Raw genomic sequence first — 19,120 nt, forward strand, 5'->3', positions numbered from 1 at the left:
ACTGAACTGACGTGACGGTTCCCAGGTACCCGCATGAAAGACAGTAGACTGCCAAAGCAGCTACTTTACAGTCACCTAAGTAATAATAAACGTAACGCTGGCGGGCAACTGAAAAGATATAAGGATAATCTTGAGGCAAATCTGAAAAAGTGCCAAATCGACCCCTTCACCTGGGAGACGATCACTCTGCACCATAAGGCTTGGAGGAGCACCACAAAGGAAGGTGCCAATACTTTCGAGTTAGAGAGACTGCATACCGAGGCAGACAAGAGCCAACGCCAGAAAGACGCTAACCGCCGCCCCTCCCGCACTAGATGTAGCCCTCCACACATGCAGCATCTGTGGACGTCCCTGCCGGCCCCATATCGGCCTGTTGAGTCACCTCAGAGCTCACCAACGAAGGTGACATCCTTAATAACTCATATCATTGTATCATAGCTGGATGATCGTCATACTCGATTCCGATTGACAGCAAAGTTGTAGTAGTGTGTGTGTGTGTGTGTGTGTGTGTGATCCCTCCACTAGAAGAGAGAGACATTCCTCATCGCTGGAACTGTTGTAAGAAGTAAGTTGAATGACACACAGCAGTTGGGAATGCCGGTGAATTAGTGACCACAGTTACAAATGAATCAGATTTCGACGGACTCTAAATGAGCATGACGGTGTGAGGTATGAGCCGTGATGCCCGACGCTATGGTGATGATTTCTTGGTATGCAATACATTACACTGTGTCATCACGTATTACTACCCACGACCTTCATTTTCTGATGATAAAGTTTCTGTTATTTACTTTATAATTTGTTTCTCGAATATATATGGATACACATAATTTCGTAAAGTAAGATTATAAACCCTGAACAACTTATTATGTGTGTTTACTACAAGCACAAAAGTAATTATATTTTTATTGCCAGGTGAGTGTATCTTGTTTTGTAAATTAAATTAGTATTTCCTCCCACAGGTTTCTGGAGTGGTGTGAGCTGTGGCGACGGCCCGAGGTTCGTGTGGTAGTGGTAGGTGGGACGGAGGGCGTGGAGGACGTCCTCTTACATCACAGTCTCCGCAACACCATCCACACCCTTTACCTCACCTTCCACCACCTCACTTTTCATAGCGGCCAGGGACCATCACCTAACACGAGGCTCAAGAAGGGAAGCACCATGAGGGGTAATGTGGTCATGGTGGGGGAATGAACCTTATTCATTATCACAGTGTTTTTGTTTCCCATTAATTTTAGTGATTCCTTGTTACACATAATGCCCAGGAGTATTCTGCTTTCACACCATTTCGTATTAATATTACGAGATTTTTTTTAAAAACCTAAATACATTTTATTTCTTATAAATCATATCGAATACTTGTTTTGACATAAATATTCTCAATGCCTTTACCATCAGTAAATATATCTTCTCGTCGTTACCTAGCTTTAATGGAAGACAACAGACAACTATTAGTTTATAGGCGGTGTCTGTACTGCAACGGGGGCAAGGCTCAAGTTCGACTTCTATACCGGGGTGACATAACCTCTAAGATACAGCGTGGTATCAACTTCTTTCCAGGTGAGTTGTCTTTAAAGATTAATAGATTTGAAGCAACAGGATCTTTTCACATAGGGCTTTTGGGGAATTAATATAAAACGATGACACGAATCACTCTACAGCAGCAACTACAATAATTTCCAGTAGAAACAGGGTCATGAGTTCGATATCTCTGCTATGGCAATGGTTTGTGGCATGATCTACAAAATATAATGAAAAGCAGAACTCACTTACTATAAACAAATCCCAGAAAAGTAGAATATTAAATGTAAAAATAGAGATCCTCTTTACCTACATATCCCTTCAGCAGATGCTAGATATTCACAAAAGTGTCTTGGGTATATCGTCCTCAAGTGTACATATTTATGGCCAACAATATAACCTTAACATGTTGGTCAAAATGAATGACTGTAACGCTTGATTCTACACCTGGACTTTATAATAGGATTGACAGAATGTTCTGCTTCAAAGATATGATGAGTGAGGCAGCACGAGGATAAAAGCCTCCAACTTGAACTTACAGACTTATTATAAGCGTAGTGAAAACTCGTCGAGGAGAAACTAACCAGGTTGTAATAAAGTGATGAGCGTGAGTAGTAATATTTTACAAATAGCTAGAAACGAGTAAAGGCATCTGGACAATAAATACCAATAATTAATCTAAGATGACAGTACTAGGAGATATTGCTTGTATATTCACTACTATAGTGGCACAAAATGATCTATCCAAAGTCAAGAATGTATAATTTGATTCAGAATTGTTGGCATTAAAGAAATCTGATATAGTCGACGAACATCCCTTCGCATATGCAGTATTTTCAGAACAAATGGACAACTTTATGGGCCAGACATTCCGGGTGGTGGTGATGCCTTATCCGGTTGTCATTGAATACGAGAAGGGCAAAGAGCCAGGCACTCCAGTGGCTCCTCAGGATTCCTTCACCACGCGAATGCTCGAGACCATCGCCAAACAACTCAATTTCAAGTAGGTATGATTTTATGCCCTCACTTACGTGCTAACAATATTCATACACATAATTCCCAAAAAACTAAAAAAAAATTTTTTAACTCTAAGTAACACAAACCTCACCATGCAGCAACAATTATCGAAAAAAGTACTATACCAGCCTCAGTAGTTCAATCACTGCACTTCCTAAGCCTCTCATCATTCAGCATCTGATGGAGACCGACATCCAGTGTTGCTATAGGAGTTGTGTCTCTGATCACAAGGATAATTGATTCTAATTCTTACCAGCTCCCAGGTGGATGAGACTTTCCCTAACCTTGTGGGCAGTCCATTAATGTTGCTGATTTGCAAAGTAACTATTATTTGGTCCTCTCTAAAGTAAAACATGCCCATCAGTTGACTTAGTTAATTCTAATTCATATTACCTGGCGCCAAATATTGAACTGAACCTCACAGGACATTAACCCAGAAATCAGATGTCTGACATATATTTTGGTAACTCAAGGGATGCTCACTTTTTTTCGCCAGATGACGCTTTGGATACCAAAAGCTCTGCATTCTCTGAGCAATAGAGGGTTCTCTTACATCAGTGTCTTGAGCCGATCTCCAGCTAATAATGCGAGTCACTGTTGCCTTCACTGCTCTATTAGATATTCCGTAAATTTACGTTCTGCTCACAATGTGTTTCGTAGTGAAAGAGGGTTATGAACAGTTTGACCATAAATTACTTTACCCTTTCGGTGTAGAACAATATGGTAAACTGGCGAGAAAAAAAAACGTACGAAGCTCTCGCATGTGGCTTCATATTGGTACCCTGCTACATGACCTACCTACCTGGTACCCTGCTACCTGACCCAGCTTACAGAAGGATGTGCCCCTAAGTGCTCGTGTTAGTGACCATAGGAAATGGCCGCCGTGGATCATTGTGTTGTGGGGGAAAAGAGACGGTGTTTGGGGAAAGACGACCCCCTGGCCACTCTGTTAAATCACCCGCGGCAGTTGAGGAACATAAGAACATACATAAGAAAATAAGGAGTCTGCAATTGGCCGGTTGGCCTGTGCATGGCAGCTCCTGTCGAGAGTTACTACCACTCTCTATCATCCATGAATCTATCCAGCCTCCTTTTGAAACTTTCCAGCGTTCCAGCACTTACTACAAAGTTGCTAAGCTTGTTCCACTCGTCTACCACCCAATTTGTAAACCAGTTCCTTCCTATCTCCCTCCTAAACCTAAACTTATCCAACTTAAATCCGTTGCCCCGAGTCCTATCCTGCTCGGATATTATAAGAACTTTATCTATATCACCTTTATTGATTCCTTTCACCCACTTAAATACTTCTATCATATCTCCCCGCACTCTTCGTCTTTCTAGGGAATGCAAGTTTAGTTTCTTTAACCTATCCTGATATGGAAGGTTTCTAAGTCCCGGAATCATTTTCGTCATTCTTCGTTGCACCGACTCTAGTGAATTTATGTCCATTCTATAATAAGGGCACCAGAACTGAACCGCATAATCGAGGTGCGGCCTGACTAGCGCAAGATAAAGTTGCAATAAGACCTCTGCACTCTTATTACTTACACTTCTAGATATAAAACCCAATACTCTGTTTGCCTTATTTCGAACATGAACGCACTGTTTTCTAGGCCGTAGGTCTGGGCTTACATGTACCCCAAGGTCTCTTTCACAAGTCGACTTCTCTAGGTTGATGTTGTTAAGGCTGTATACATTGACAGTATTTGTTCTTCCAATATTAAGTACGCTGCACCTGCTGGTGTTGAATTTCATTTGCCATTTTTCAGACCACCCCTGCAGTTTATTTAGATCCTCCTTTAATGCATTTACATCCTGCCCTGAATTAATCTGCCGCCTTATTTTGGTGTCATCCGCAAACTTGACTAAGTTGGGTTTCTTTAGTCACTAATGTTTCGAAAAATCATTTTCCATCATCAGAACCGAGGAAACAAAAAGTTTTAAAAAGTTAAAAACAATTACAGGTGATATACAATAAAAACGGAATCTCATACCAAAATTTACTTTCCGTAAAATTAAAAAAAAGAGCATTATAATGTAAAACCGATGAAAATGACGAGAGACCTACGTACAAAGCTAAAATCAGAAAAAAAATATACAGGGGGTATTATCTAATTTAGAAGAGCCTTAGTGTGAAAAACACAACAATTCACAGGAAGCCATATCACAAATGGATGGCTTTTCCTTATACTGATGCAAGGCTTCCATAATGAGGAGGTCCGTCTCACAGTTGCTCCTGCCGAGAACTGAGAAATCGGACGGCGAAAACGGGTGGTCATGTTGGTGGGCGTGGTTACGGATAGCTGAATGTGGTGGTTGTGTGATTAACTGGCCTGTTCGGACGGAACGGCCCAAGTGTTCATGGATGCGAGTTATCAAATGTCTTTTAGTTTTACCTATATATGCTGCCCTACAGCTAGCACACGTAAATTGATAAACAACTGAGGATTGCAAGTGTGTGGGTATGGTGTCTTTAATTTAAAGATTATTTTAATTGAACTCTGGGTTTTAAATATTAGTTCTAAGAGAAATTTTTGGATATAATTAATTGAAAAGCTTCTTAAGTTTATTTCTAAGGGTGAAACTGAGTAGGTCTGTGTACGGGATGGTGAAATAGACAGAATATTTAGGGACAGTATGGATTTGAGGCTGTGTGGGACTTAAAAACCTATTAAGGGTTTTGCCAATATAAGTGTCTGTAAATCTCTTAGGGAAGCCATTATTAAAGAGTAGTTCCTTTATGTATTTTAGTTCAATGTCCAAGTGGAAATAGCTTGAACATATATTAAACGCTCTGTTGGTAAGAGTACTTACTAGATTACGTTTGTAATTAAGAGGAATAAAAGATGAAAATTTTGAACTCAAACCAGTGAAATTTGGTTTTCTGTATAAGGCTGTCTCGAAATTATTATGAAGACGGTGGATATTAACATCAAAGAATGGAAGAATATTTTCCTTTTCCAATTCACAAGTAAATTTGATGTTCCCATGTTTCGAATTTAAGTAATTTAGGAACATAGGGACGTGATCAAGTGATCTGAAAATTAAAAAAGTGTCATCAACATACCGACGATAGAACAAAGGCTTAAACTGGGGGGGGACATTCGGTAAGCCAAAGCTTCTCGTGGTGACAGAGGAAAGCGTTGGCCAACGTGGGACCTAAAGGTGAACCCATAGCTTTGTTATTAAATAAAACCAAACAATCATTTACAGCCAGTTTTAAAAATTCTTTAAATTATGGTCCATTGAATCCATCAATTATATCAGTATATGAGAACAGTTCATCTGTACAATAGTTTCGGTAAGAGGGATATTGGTAAATAGAGACTGTATATCAAAGCTAGCCATAACACAGTTGTTGAATGAGTTAGTTCCTTAACAAAACTTAAAGAGTCTTTAACAGAGTATTGATTATAGGTGATTGGTGACAATATGGGAACGAGGAATTTAGACAGATTATAGTTGAAGGTGCCAAGGGCAGACAATATAGGGCGTAAGGGACACTCATCCTTGTGTACCTTTGGTAGACCGTACAGGATACCTGGTTTAGATACGCTAACAAAGAGTTTTAAAAAGGAGGAGTTATTAATGACGTTATTTTTTCTAAGTTTACGAAGAAATCTGTTAATCTTGTCCTCATACTTAAGAATTACCCTGACTAAGTCGTCTAGAATGGGGGCAAATTTAGTTCGGTCGTTAAGTTTCACCCTTAGAAATAAACTTAAGAAGCTTTTCAATAAATTCTATCCATAAATTTCTCTTAGACTAATCCTTAAAACCCAGAGTTCAATTAAAGAATTCTTTAAAATTAAAGACACCATACCCACACACCTGCAATCCTCAGTTGTTTATCAATTTACGTGTGCTAGCTGTAGGGCAGCATATATAGGTAAAACTAAAAGACATTTGATAACTCGCATCCATGAACACTTGGGCCGTTCCGTCCGAACAGGTCAGTTAATCACACAACCACCACATTCAGCTATCCTTAACCACGCCCACCAACATGACCACCCGTTTTCGCCGTCCGATTTCTCAGTTCTTGGCAGGAGCAACTGTGAGACGGGCCTCCTCATTATGGAAGCCTTGCATCAGTATAAGGAAAAGCCATCCATTTGTGATATGGCTTCCTGTGAATTGTTGTGTTTTTCACACTAAAGCTCGTCTAAATTAAGGTAATACCCCCTGTATATTTTTTCTTACTTTTTTATTCCTGATTTTAACTTTGTACGTAGGTCTCTCGTCATTTTTGTCGATTTTAAATGGGATTGCTCTTTCTTTTTTTTTTTATTGAAGGTAAATTTTCGTATAATGTTGTTTTTATTGTATATCACCTGTATTTTAAAACTTTTTTTTTAGGCTCTGATGATGGAAAATGATTTTTCCGAAACGCTATTGATTAAAAGAAACCCAACTTAGTCAAAATGATTGTGTTTTCCCTGGTTCTCCTCTTCGTTATATATATATATATATATATATATATATATATATATATATATATATATATATATATATATATATATATATATATATATATATATATATATATATATGGATAAGTTCAATATATATTTGGCGCCACATAACACTTCCCCCCTTAAGATAAAACAAGGGTGTTTAATTTTCAGTCTTGTGCACGAGATAGAGCATCTGCTATGAGGCTTTCTTTGCCTTTAATACGTTTGATCTCAAAATTATATGGCTGCAGAGTTAAACACCATCTAGCAAGTCTCTGTTTTCCATACAAGTCATGAACTGCAATAGCTTATGATCACTTTAAATTACTATTTTCTGGTTGGTGTTACCAAGATATATATTAAGCTTTTCCAGTGCCTTAAGTAGAGTCAAAGCTTCTTTCTCTACAGTAGAGTAATTCCGTTGATGAGGTTTAAACTTTAGCATATTAGAAGCAAAACTTCACTGTCATCCTCCTTTACCAGACTTGCACCTTCTATGAGCTCTACATCATGAGTGACTATTGGACTGGGCTGAGGCACTTCTGCAAATATAACTTCAAACTCTTGCTTGAGACACTGGATACCAACCCGCTGTTGATATGGTAAATGAGAGGTCTTATTACATAAGTCACTTAATATATCAGAGTTCTTTAATTTGATTTCCTTATCACTCACGATAAAATCTTCAACAGTCACACACTTTACCCCTTTCACAGTTTCTTTGCTTGGCACCAACAGATTTATCTCATTGTTCCTGGAGTGATATTCTTTCAACAGATTTACATGCAATAATCTCTTATTTTTTCTCTTTCCAGGAGTAGCTATTAAATAAGTTAAATCACCTTCTTTACTAAGAATTTCAAAGGGTCTTTGGTACCTAGCCTGGAGTGGGAACCTTCTTATGGGCTAAAATAGTAACACCTTACCTCCTGGCTGGAAATGTCTACCCACGGTATCTTTATCATAATTTGTTTTCATTTTCTGCTGCGCTTCAAACAAATTAATTTTGGCTAGCTCTTGTGCCTTTCTTAACCTACTTTTCATTTTTATTACTTAATTACTAAGTATAACAGAGTCGTCTACATCAAGCCAGCTTTCTTGTAATAATTTCAAAGGACCTCTAATATCTCTACTGTACCAAATAATAATTCATACGGAGAATATCCCGAATTTGCCTGTTCAGTACTCCTAATGGTATATAAAACATAGGGGATTCCTTAATCCCAATTATTTGTGGTCTCTAAACAGAATTTTGTCAGCATGTTCTTGAGCCTTTGGTGAAAGCGCTTGAGAGAACTGTACCTTGACATTCAGGATGGTATGCAGATGCTAAATATTGAGTGACACCTGAAGTGGCTTATACATGTTAAAATATCCCAGAAGTAAAATTTGTTCCTGATCAGACTGGACAACACAAGGAAGACCAAACTGGGTAAAAGGGCGAATCAACATAAGTATTATTTGCTTGGACGTAATACGACGCAAGGGAATTGCCTCTGGACACCTAGTAGTGACACACATATTAGTTAAGAGAAATTGATTACCATTTTTTGTCTTAGGGAGGGGACCAACATAGTTTATGATTACCTTTGAATAAGGTTCACCCACCACAGGAATTGGCTTTAGTGCTGCAGGTTTGATTATTTGATTGTGTTTGCCTACTAATTGACAAATTTGACAACACCGACAATATTGTGCTACATCAAATGTTACTCCTGGCCAATAAAGTATCTAAGGATCTTATCGTAAGTCTTTTTAAACCCAAGGTGTCCTCCTATAAGGTCATGAGCCAAACTTAAAACATTACCTCTGTAGCAGGATGGCACCACGAGCTGATGAACTTCTCTCCAGGTGTCACTAGCTGGAACTTCAGGTGGTCGAAACTTATGCATGAGTACGTCGGACTTGTTATGATAGAACACAGGGCTATCTTTACTCGCTGCCTCTGCAACAGCTCTGGTATACAAAGAAATTAACTCAGGATCAGCTTTCTGTGCAACAATTAACATATCACGTGTAACAGGAAGATTACTAAGCTCCTTAGCTTCTACAGGTACGACTGACTTTGATAATTCATTAGGATCAGCAGACACAACAACACCGTCAGAATGGCTATCAGAAACAAGGGGTACATTAGCCGTTCCTGCATTCATAGTCTTAAGCTCTTCAGAAAACAAGTCACCGAGGTCAAGATCACTCTCAGAATTTACGTCACATTCCACATAACTTGACAACTCTCCTCTAGCCTTTGCAACTTGACTACGAGTGACTGCACAGGGTGGATAAAGATCAGGGTACACTGCCTCTACATCAGCAGTTGGACTATTACTTAACGGTTTGAGTGTAACAACGGGATCAGGTAATATAAACTTACCAGCATTATCATTTCCTTACAAGAATGAAGGAATCCTGCACCCCCACAGTCACTGGCTGGGAAACAAGATCAGTTTTCAGAAACAGTCGGCACAACGGGGCAGTAATGAATCCACCAATTCCTTGCAGGATCACACTCTCACTAGTCAAAGTTTCCTCCAAAAAAGATACAGAACCTTTAAGAAACATACTGTGAAAAGCTCCTGTTTCTCTCAGAATTTCAACAGGTACCACTGCACTATCTTCTGACACCGACAAAAAGCTACTAAACCTAAATTATTGAAATGACAACTGGGGGTCCCTACACCCTGGTTCTCCAAGAGAACTCGTCGGGATAACAGTCTCCACTTGGGCACAAACGTTTGCTTGTTTACTACCTCTATTCTGGTAGTTTTGCTGTCTCTTAAGACACATTGGATTCAGATGGCCAGGCTTCTTACAGCAGTAACAGACTTACTGAAATAACTATTATTCTTATAGTTTTGCGACTAATAAATTGTTCTCCAAAATTAACCATTGATTGGCCACTGCTTGCAGAATTGCCCTGACTCCATAACATATGTTTACCAACCTGAACTTTAAAAACAGATGAGACTGACTTGGCTGGGTCTGAACTTTTCTTTCCATTATTATGAATCAAATGATAATGTTCAGCAAGAGTAACTGCTCTATCAAGAGTGGTCACTTGTTCCTCACAAAGGTATATACGGACATGAGGATGTACAGTCTCGTTCAAGATTCTTAGAACACTGCTGGAGACAGCTGGCAACTCGAGGCCGTTTGTTTACTATAGTACGTAGTAAAAATTAAGAATAAATGTAAAAGTGATAGGTGATCGTTACTTAGTTCCCCGTTGCTTAATTTAATGGTTGGACTTTGTTGTTTCGTATTATATTATATTACGTACTATAGTAAGCAAACGGCCTTGAGTTGCCAGCTGTCTCCAGCAGTGTTCGAAGAATCTTGAACGAGACTGTACACATCTTAAGTACTATTGAATGACAATAACCTCACTTAATTCTTCAAAATCACTGACTTTATTGGAAGGAAACCATCTGTAATTAAGCTTAGTCTGGCTGGGTCCTTTCATGGTATTTCTGAACTTAATTCTCTATTACTCTGCAGTTACCTTATAACATTTCAGAGTTGCCTCCTTAACTGCATTATAGTTTGATTGTTGTGTGAAAAAGACAAATAAGTAGAACGACCTTTACCTATTAAGACTGTTTGTATTAGCAATGGCCAATATTATCTGGGCCAATTTAAACAATTTGCAACATTCACAAATTTTAGGAAGAATTCTTCAGGATCACTTTCTTGAAAATGAGGTACAAGTTTCACATGTTGTGTAATAACAAAAGATTTTTTCTATCCTCCTCCTCAATATTCAAATTAAGCTGAGATTTTTTTCGAGAAATGTTAACTGAAATTCCTCTTTTTCTCTTTCAACTTTTCCCTCTCTAACTCCAGTTCCATTATCCTAACAACATGATTCTTAGAATAATCCTCTAACTCACACAATGATAAAGCGAACTCGTCAAGAACCTTTGCATTCACAATATGACGTAAAACAGCATTTTTTACTTCAGACTTTCTCCAGTGATGTTTAAGTTGGGCCCTATACTCACGAGCCAATTTATTCCACTTTTCTTTCCTAACATCAAGGATTATAAAGTTATTACTGATTGTTCCTTTAGAAATTCTACTACAGTACACTAAAATGTTCCATTTTGACCTGTCTTCACCCAACTTGTTCACTGATTAATACTTTAACGATATGGACAATAACTCCTAGGTCAGACACCCATTTTCTGTTATACCAATACTCCTCTCATTCAAGAGTTTGTCACTAGTCAAATAAGAGGTGAGGCTTGGTCGTGAAAGCATAAAGAAACAAACCCCTGCCACTGGTGGTCACAACAACAACCAGGGTAAACACTATAATGACTCTAACATTATATCTACCAGGTTCTTAATGAGCCTCCGATTAACTCATATTGAGGAGGAATCAGACGCTGCATAATTTAGTATTATAATAAAATTAGGAACGAATTATATACACAAGTAAAAGAACAATTTAAATACAAATATTCACACCCAAAATTAAACTACAGGTTCGTAAACCCGAAACTCAGCCATATCATACACTTGAACAGTACATATTCATATATTAGGGTGTGTCATACGGAGGCGATTTTTTTTTTTTTGAGTTTGAAAAATCGGCCCATGGTATTAATGATGTAGTTCTATGTGCAGAATCATGTGATATCTTCAGATTTGAAAAGTTTTCATTTTTTGCTAGGTAAATTTTAACTTGAAATCTTATGAAAATTCAGTATTCCCACCCTTTTGCCAACACCACTAAATAGCTTATTTAAAGTAAAGTAAATGTATCAGGTTAATTTATTAGGATGAAAATGATCCAGAATAGTGAAACGAATGATCTTGACACATTTATTAAATTTAATATTCCTTTAGAAAACAAAATCATCAAATACAAAAACCGGTTTTACTACTACGACCCGGTGTTTGCACACCATAGAACATGTCTTTCTTGCTTCTGTTTCTACTCATCACCTCCCTGCTGACCACCTGAGCTCGGATGTAGCCTTCCCTCCTCTCCTGGCTGTACACGTGACTGCTGGCCTCGCTCACTTGCTGTACACAACGCTCTATACTCTGGGTGTGCGAGGGCCAGGCAGGGACATGCATGGGGTTGTCCAGGAAAGCTCTGACTTGAACATTGGTGAGGCTGCAGGTAAGAGGGGGCTCACTGCCAGCCTGGATGTTATCCAGATCTATGAGATCAGTGAGGGTCTTGGCACCTAGATTGACTTCAGGAGTCTTCCTGACCCTGAAGGAATCGTCACCAACTGATTCGTCAGGCCCAGATCCTCTCATAAGTCTCATATCCAAGATCTTTTGACTGCCCTCTTCTCTCCTCCTCATCCTTACTGCAGGCATTGTCTGCAGAACTGCCTCTCAGGATAGGCATACCAGGAAGATCTCCTCACAGTCTGCTCCACAATCTGAACAACCTTCCTTGGCTGACTCCTCAGGAGCTCAAGCTGGAAGAGAACATGCCTCGGACCTTCGGAGAACGATGACTTGACCGTGGTGTTGAACCAATTTGGCAAGTAGACACTCACGATGAATTGGACAATAAGTCTCAGGTTGTGAAGCTGGTTCCCTTTCAGTTTATGATGAGCGACCCAAATTCTGTAGAACCTGAGAGCCGTTGTGAGCCACCTAGAATGTGAGACTGGACCTATCTGCAGGTAAGCAAGTCTATCAGGCATGACACCAGTTTTGATGGCACTGCAAATCATGTAACCATAGTACTGGTCAGTACTTAGGTCGTCAATGACAGTATGTGCAAGCTCAACGAGTGGAGGGCCAACTGTGATTTTTTCAAAGCTCGGATTTATTTCTAACTCAGTGGCACAGTCCAGCATCTTGCCAAGAGGACCAGACCATCTGTTGTTTGAAAGAGTCTTGCCATCCAGCTCCTGGATCAGATGTCTGAGTGGCAACTCGTTGGTGTGGAGGTCACAAACAATCCAGACCAGCTTCCTCCCAATCTTCCGCTCTATCCACTGTATGACCCCCATTGCCACCCTGTGTTCGTGTTGGTGCTGTCCCCTCCAATGGCCTGCAGGGTCTGGTCTACGTTCCTCTCTCTGAGCCAGTTCATAATGTTATCTGCCACTATCTCAGCTGGTTTCCTGATGTCATCTTTCTCTGGAGTGAAATGCCACAAATACTTCCCTCCTGGTTCACTGCAGCAGGAGTAGTGTTCATCCTTCACCATGGCAGGGAACAACTTGTCAGAATCTCCAACTTTCATGAACACTTTAGTGTCATCCCTTCTCCCATCAAAGAACAAACAATTGATTCCATTTTCTCTTATCCCCTTATCAAACTCCTCTTCTAGGTTACTCACAAGTTTCTCCTGAGCTCTCCTTACTTTGTTATGATCTATCACCAGGTGAACATCATCAGGTGTTATCAAACCACCGTCAACCCAGGCAGCTGTTGCTATCTCTGCAGTTTCTCTGAGACCAGTGTGGTGTCGCATGCTGGCCAGAGCTATGCTCAGGATATCTTTCTATTTCGAATCTCATGCCTGGAAGGTTTGGGATCATTATTTTCTGGGTTAGGGACAAAGTCACCATTCTCCTGGTCAGCACTCGGATCAGCCATGGGGAAGTCATTAAACTCTGAATCAGCTTGACTCCAATCATCGGCCTTTTAACCTCACCCTGGGCCTTCTCAAGTCTCTTTTCCTCGGCAACTCTTCTCCTCTTCTGTCTCTCTGTGGCAGCCTCCTGTCTCTTGGACTCCGGAATATCTTGGCTAGAAATCATGAGAGCCCCTATACTGCCAGTCTTCTCTCTCTGTGCTTTGACAAATGCCAGTTCGATCACAGGAATCTTCAGTTCACGCTTGCAAATACAGGAGATGTGGGCCTCGGGTTTACAGTCACGATCGCATCCAAACTCAGGACAGAGAACAATTGGGCACTTGCAAGTAATTATGTCAAATAACTGGTCCAGTTGCTTGGCAAAGCTGTCCTTAACTGCAAGTTTTCACTCTCCCAAGAAGATATCTCTTACCTTTTAACTTGGCTGTGATCTCTCACTAATCTTCTTCTGACTTACATTTATGACTGGAGCTTAGACTAAAGGCGTTAGCCAGAGTCCATGCCAGTGCCAAGACAGCTTTGGTCATATCACTGGCAATGTGTTTGTTTGTGTAAGTTCTTTGGTTCTTTTCACTGATTTGCCTCAGTTAAAACACCGTATCTCAAAAGCATCTCTCAATGTAAACGCTCCGACTTCAGGAGCTCTCTCTCCCAGACCCAAGATAGTATTGACTGAGATAGCTGGATTTTAGTTCCTCAGTGCAACCTGGCAACCATCACCAAATATTATAACATAAATGCGTAGAATCTGAAACGAAAAAAATATTGATAGCGAGTTGGGTTGTTAAAGAATAAAATTCAAATAATGTTCACTATTTAATTGCAATGCACTAATGCAGCTGTACGTTAGATTTTCGATAAATTTCACGCTAAAATTTACCTAGCAAAAGGTTGCAAAATATTGAAACTGAAATTATTTTCTGTTTATATACACTAAAATCTACCAAAAAAGTGATGGGCCAGTAGTTTTAGTTGATCTTCCCTCCTATGACACACCCTATTCATATATCCTAAATCCAAACCAACTGTACCATGATACCAGGACCATACTCCATTACCAGCCAAGCTCTTCTGTCTCTTCTCACTCACCGTCTGAGCAGGTGGACCATCGACCCACACAGTGCTGATACAATGTCGCCAATTATCAAACTATTTTTCTTAACTAATACATATTTTACATAACTAATACTGTACATGGCATAGGCTGATTAGATTTCGTCTTTATTCAAGACATCTTCAGAGGCAACTTGAATGAAGACGAATAAAGACGAAAGCTAAGGTGCTCCGTTGTTTCCCTTTTCCCGTGTGAATTTATCAAGATTTATCTTATCCACCTTTTCATTGTGGATCTACATGAAATATATATATATATATATATATATATATATATATATATATATATATATATATATATATATATATATATATATATATATATATATATATATATATATATATATATATATATATATATATATATATATATATATATATATATATATATATATATATATATATATATCAGCAGAATCGCCGCCTTCCGGGCGGCTCATCCGCTAGGCCACGGTAGGACGCCACCCTCCGGGAGGCTCCACATTGTCTCACTGTTCAGTCCCCAAAACTTCTTCTTCCATCAAATAGTTCATTAACGGTGTATATAAGGTCCACCATGTTTTTCACTACAACGGTACAGCAAAGTATATTTTTTTCACATTAAACTGTTATTATTTTATTTTTCTAAGCATCACTACATATTACACCACCCATCATCACTACATATAACATCATCCATCATCACTACATATAACACCATCCATCATCACTACATATAACACCATCCATCATCACTACATATAGCAACATCCATCATCACTACATATAACATCATCCATCATCACTACATATAACACCATCCAGCATCATCACTAAATATAACACCATCCATCATCACTACAAATCGGTAAAGTAGTTTCCGAGATTCTCGTGCGGACACACAAACACACAGACATACTTCTTTGTTTTATATATATAGATATATACTAGCGGAATCGCCGCCCTCAGGGCGGCTCTTTCGCTAGGCCACGGTAGGACGCCACCTTCTGGGAGGCTCCACATTGTCTTACTGTAGTGCATTAAGGTAGACCACATTTTTGGTTTTGCCATTAGCAGCAAGTATGTACAGATTTTTGCCAGTTCCCACTCTGGAACATCCAACATAGAACTGTCCATGAGAGAAGCAAGGAAACACCAGGTTTAGGCCAACCATCTTTAGGGACTTTCCCTGGCTTTTGTAGATAGTCATGGCAAAGCTCACTTTAACCGGGAACTGAAGTTGCTTGAACTCAAATGGCAGGTCAGTGGTGATGAGAGGTATCCTTGGTATAAAAACGTCCTCTCCTTTAGCTTTTCCTGTCAGTATTGTAGCTTCCAGTACATGTGGCATTGCAGAGGATTGGAGGTTCAAGATTTCTTAAGAACATTATAGGAGTTCCAATCTTGAGAGTGAGGTGGTGAGGAGGCATTCCAGCGGGCTCCATGTTAGTGAGCTCAGTTGAGGACTTTACAACATTTCCACATCCTTGAGGAATGATTATTTGTCCTTCTGAATCAACAGGGAAAGTTCCAGTCCCAATCTGTAGTAGAAGGTTTGCAAACCGTCTAGCATCGTGATCTCCTTGTAGATGTACTCTCATGTTTGTGGATAGGGTGAGTGTCTGAACACTTCTCCAAAGGTATGATGCATTGAGGCACGCATTCAGTTCATCAGCTGGAGTGCTTCGAGGAATGACAGGTAGGGTCTGGCGAAAGTCTCCAGCAATGACCATTGTAATGCCACCTATGAGCTGGTCATTTTCTCGTATGTCTTGCAAGGTCCTGTCCAATGCTTCAAACGCTAACTTGTGAGACATAGTGCATTCATCCCAGACTATGAGGCTGCATTTTTCTAAGAGTTTTACCTTTGCCATTCCTTTTTTGATGTTGCACACTGGATTCTCATTGTGAGCGAGGTTGAGAGGCAGTTTAAAAGTTGAGTGTTGTTACGACCGTGTCGTATTTTTCTATATTGTTTATGTAACATGCTTCCATGTAGTTCCATATTATTCCTGTAATGATGTGTTATATTTACTATTATATAATCTAGTACACCGTACCCTGTGCTGTTAAGGTTTTAACTGTTATTATTTGTTCAAGCCTATCTTAATTTTCATTTAGTATTGTAACAAGCATTCTTTGTTTCTCTAACGACCATCTGCATCGTTAAACGACCCATGTTTCACCCTCTACTGGCATTGGCGGGAAACGACCCTATATATAGTACTCCACCTGTAGACAGAGTTCAGTCCAGTCCTCTTGTCCTTCAGTTCACGTTGTTTTGAGTGACGCCTGTCACCTGTTACTTATACTTCATTTTATTTCTGTGTTTTTCCTGTCGCCACCAATGTGGTATATCTATGAGAGTACTTATTTAAGTCTCTTATGTGTCCATCAGTATTTGCTTAGTTACATTTAAGTAATTCGGTGTTGTTTCACGATAGTTAATTTCAGTGTTAGTTATTTTATTTATGCAGTGTTAACGTAATCCAGTGCTTTATTTTTATTCTATATATTTAAGCAGTTCTTTTGATGTTTCGATGTTTAGTATCATTTGTGTCTTAAAAGTTTCGATGGTGAATCAATTTGTTGTGACAGCCTACGAGGCTCTTTATTGTGTTAATATTTAATTAATTAAATTCTTAAAGGTTTACTTTATTTATTTTTATTCCCTTTTAATTTACTTCACTTTTTTTGTTTGGTTACGCCTAGAACCTGGATATTAAAGTAAATTAAGAGACGGAGTAACAGTGTGCAGTACGTCCTCCTTCTGGTAGTGTTGCAGCAATGCCACAGCAAGAGCAATTTTCCCCTGATGACGTAGTTTGGCCAACAGAAGGTTGATTAGGAATGTTTTTCCTGTTCCGCCAGGTGCATCGAGAAAGATCATACCTCCCTGTTCCGCTTGTATTGCTTGCAAGATCTGTTCATAAGCATTTGCTTGATGAGGCACCAGGTGAGGCTCATTTTCTTCAAGAAAATTCACCAAAACTTCAACTGAATAGTCTGTCTCTCTGAGCAACTCCCTGTTTGCAACTACTGTTCAGTCCCCAAAACTTCTTCTTCCATCAATAGTTCATTAACGGTGTATGTAAGTTCCACTACAACGGTACAGCAAAGTATATTTTTTTCGCATTAAACTGTTATTATTTTATTTTTCTAGGCATCACTACATATTACACCATCCATCATCACTACATATAACACCATCCATCATCACAACAGATAGGCAAAGTTGTTTCCGAGATTCTCGTGCAGACACACAGACATACTTATTTGTGTTATATATATATATATATATATATATATATATATATATATATATATATATATATATATATATATATATATATATATATATATATATATAACATAATAAAAATTATTATTACATATAGGAACAAAGTAATATGAAATATAACCTTACCTACTGAACAAGCAGGGTAATTACCTCTGAACAGGTAAGGTAATTAACTCTAAATTCAATATATATTCGGTGCCACAAAACAATATGAAAATAAATCCAGATTTAGTTGGTAATGTGTCAGTTGGTAACGTCCACAGTACAATATATTGCAGCACACACAACGTCGTCTCATAAACAATGGTAAAAAGTGTTATCGAGTGGTGAGGTGACACTCATGACCACTGGACAGACACACTACATCTCCCTCCATAAAGGATAACTCCATGCTGTAGTACATCCAAGATTAAGTGACCCACTTAATGTATCATTATGGTCCGGAGTTGTTTTAGTTTCTATGGCATGAACAATACTAAATTATAATGCTCATTCTCTCCAGGTATGAGCTTCGAGAACCCTTAGACAGAGAGTGGGGTAGTGCTGTAGGTGACGGTAACTGGACAGGGATCGTTGGCACCCTCCAGCACCAGCAGGCGGACTTCTCCCTCGACCTTACACTCACAGAGTCAAGGAGCCGCGTCATGGACTACTCCAGGGTCTATTATCAGGATCCTATGATTATTGTGTCGCCAAAGCCTACTCCACTTCCCCGGCATCTGGCACTCACCAGACCATTTGAAGGTGAGGTTGTGTGCTTAGTTTAGCAAATTAAATGTAATATTTTTCTATCGTTAAATCTGAGAAGACACACAAGTGAGTTTCATTGTGAGTTGCTTCTCAGTGCGCTATTGTGTATAGTCCAAAAAGTATCATTACGGAGGGATTCAATGAAACTCTTATGCTGGGGTGGGGATGACTTATGTCACTTCATCCCTTTGAGATGTATTAATGTTTTTTGTATCTCAATAAACGTATCAATCAATGAAACTCAAAACGAACATTGCGACTCCTGTTGTCTCAGTAGGGTTGTCAAAATCTTTCTCCGTTGTTTCATATTATTTAATACAAAAGTCGTTAAAATACTTTTTGGAGCATGAGATACAATTTCATAGGATACACTGAGTCCTACGCAGCTATATGACAGTCGCATAT

General features: G+C 39.1%; 1 protein-coding gene across 1 annotated transcript in view; it reads left to right on the forward strand.

Annotated features, from left to right (window-relative positions):
• Window positions 1-19,120, forward strand: part of LOC121873769 (glutamate receptor ionotropic, delta-2-like) — a 112,853-nt gene that overhangs the window by 80,311 nt on the left and 13,422 nt on the right. Inside the window, exons 5-8 of the mRNA XM_042377470.1 lie at window positions 963-1,168; window positions 1,426-1,560; window positions 2,362-2,524; window positions 18,468-18,709. Coding sequence (XP_042233404.1) covers window positions 963-1,168; window positions 1,426-1,560; window positions 2,362-2,524; window positions 18,468-18,709 — 746 coding nt within the window. The remainder of the gene's footprint in view (window positions 1-962; window positions 1,169-1,425; window positions 1,561-2,361; window positions 2,525-18,467; window positions 18,710-19,120) is intronic.

The sequence above is a fragment of the Homarus americanus genome, unplaced genomic scaffold, assembly GCF_018991925.1.
Source record: "Homarus americanus isolate GMGI-L3 unplaced genomic scaffold, GMGI_Hamer_2.0 scaffold25827, whole genome shotgun sequence".
NCBI lineage: Eukaryota > Metazoa > Arthropoda > Malacostraca > Decapoda > Nephropidae > Homarus > Homarus americanus.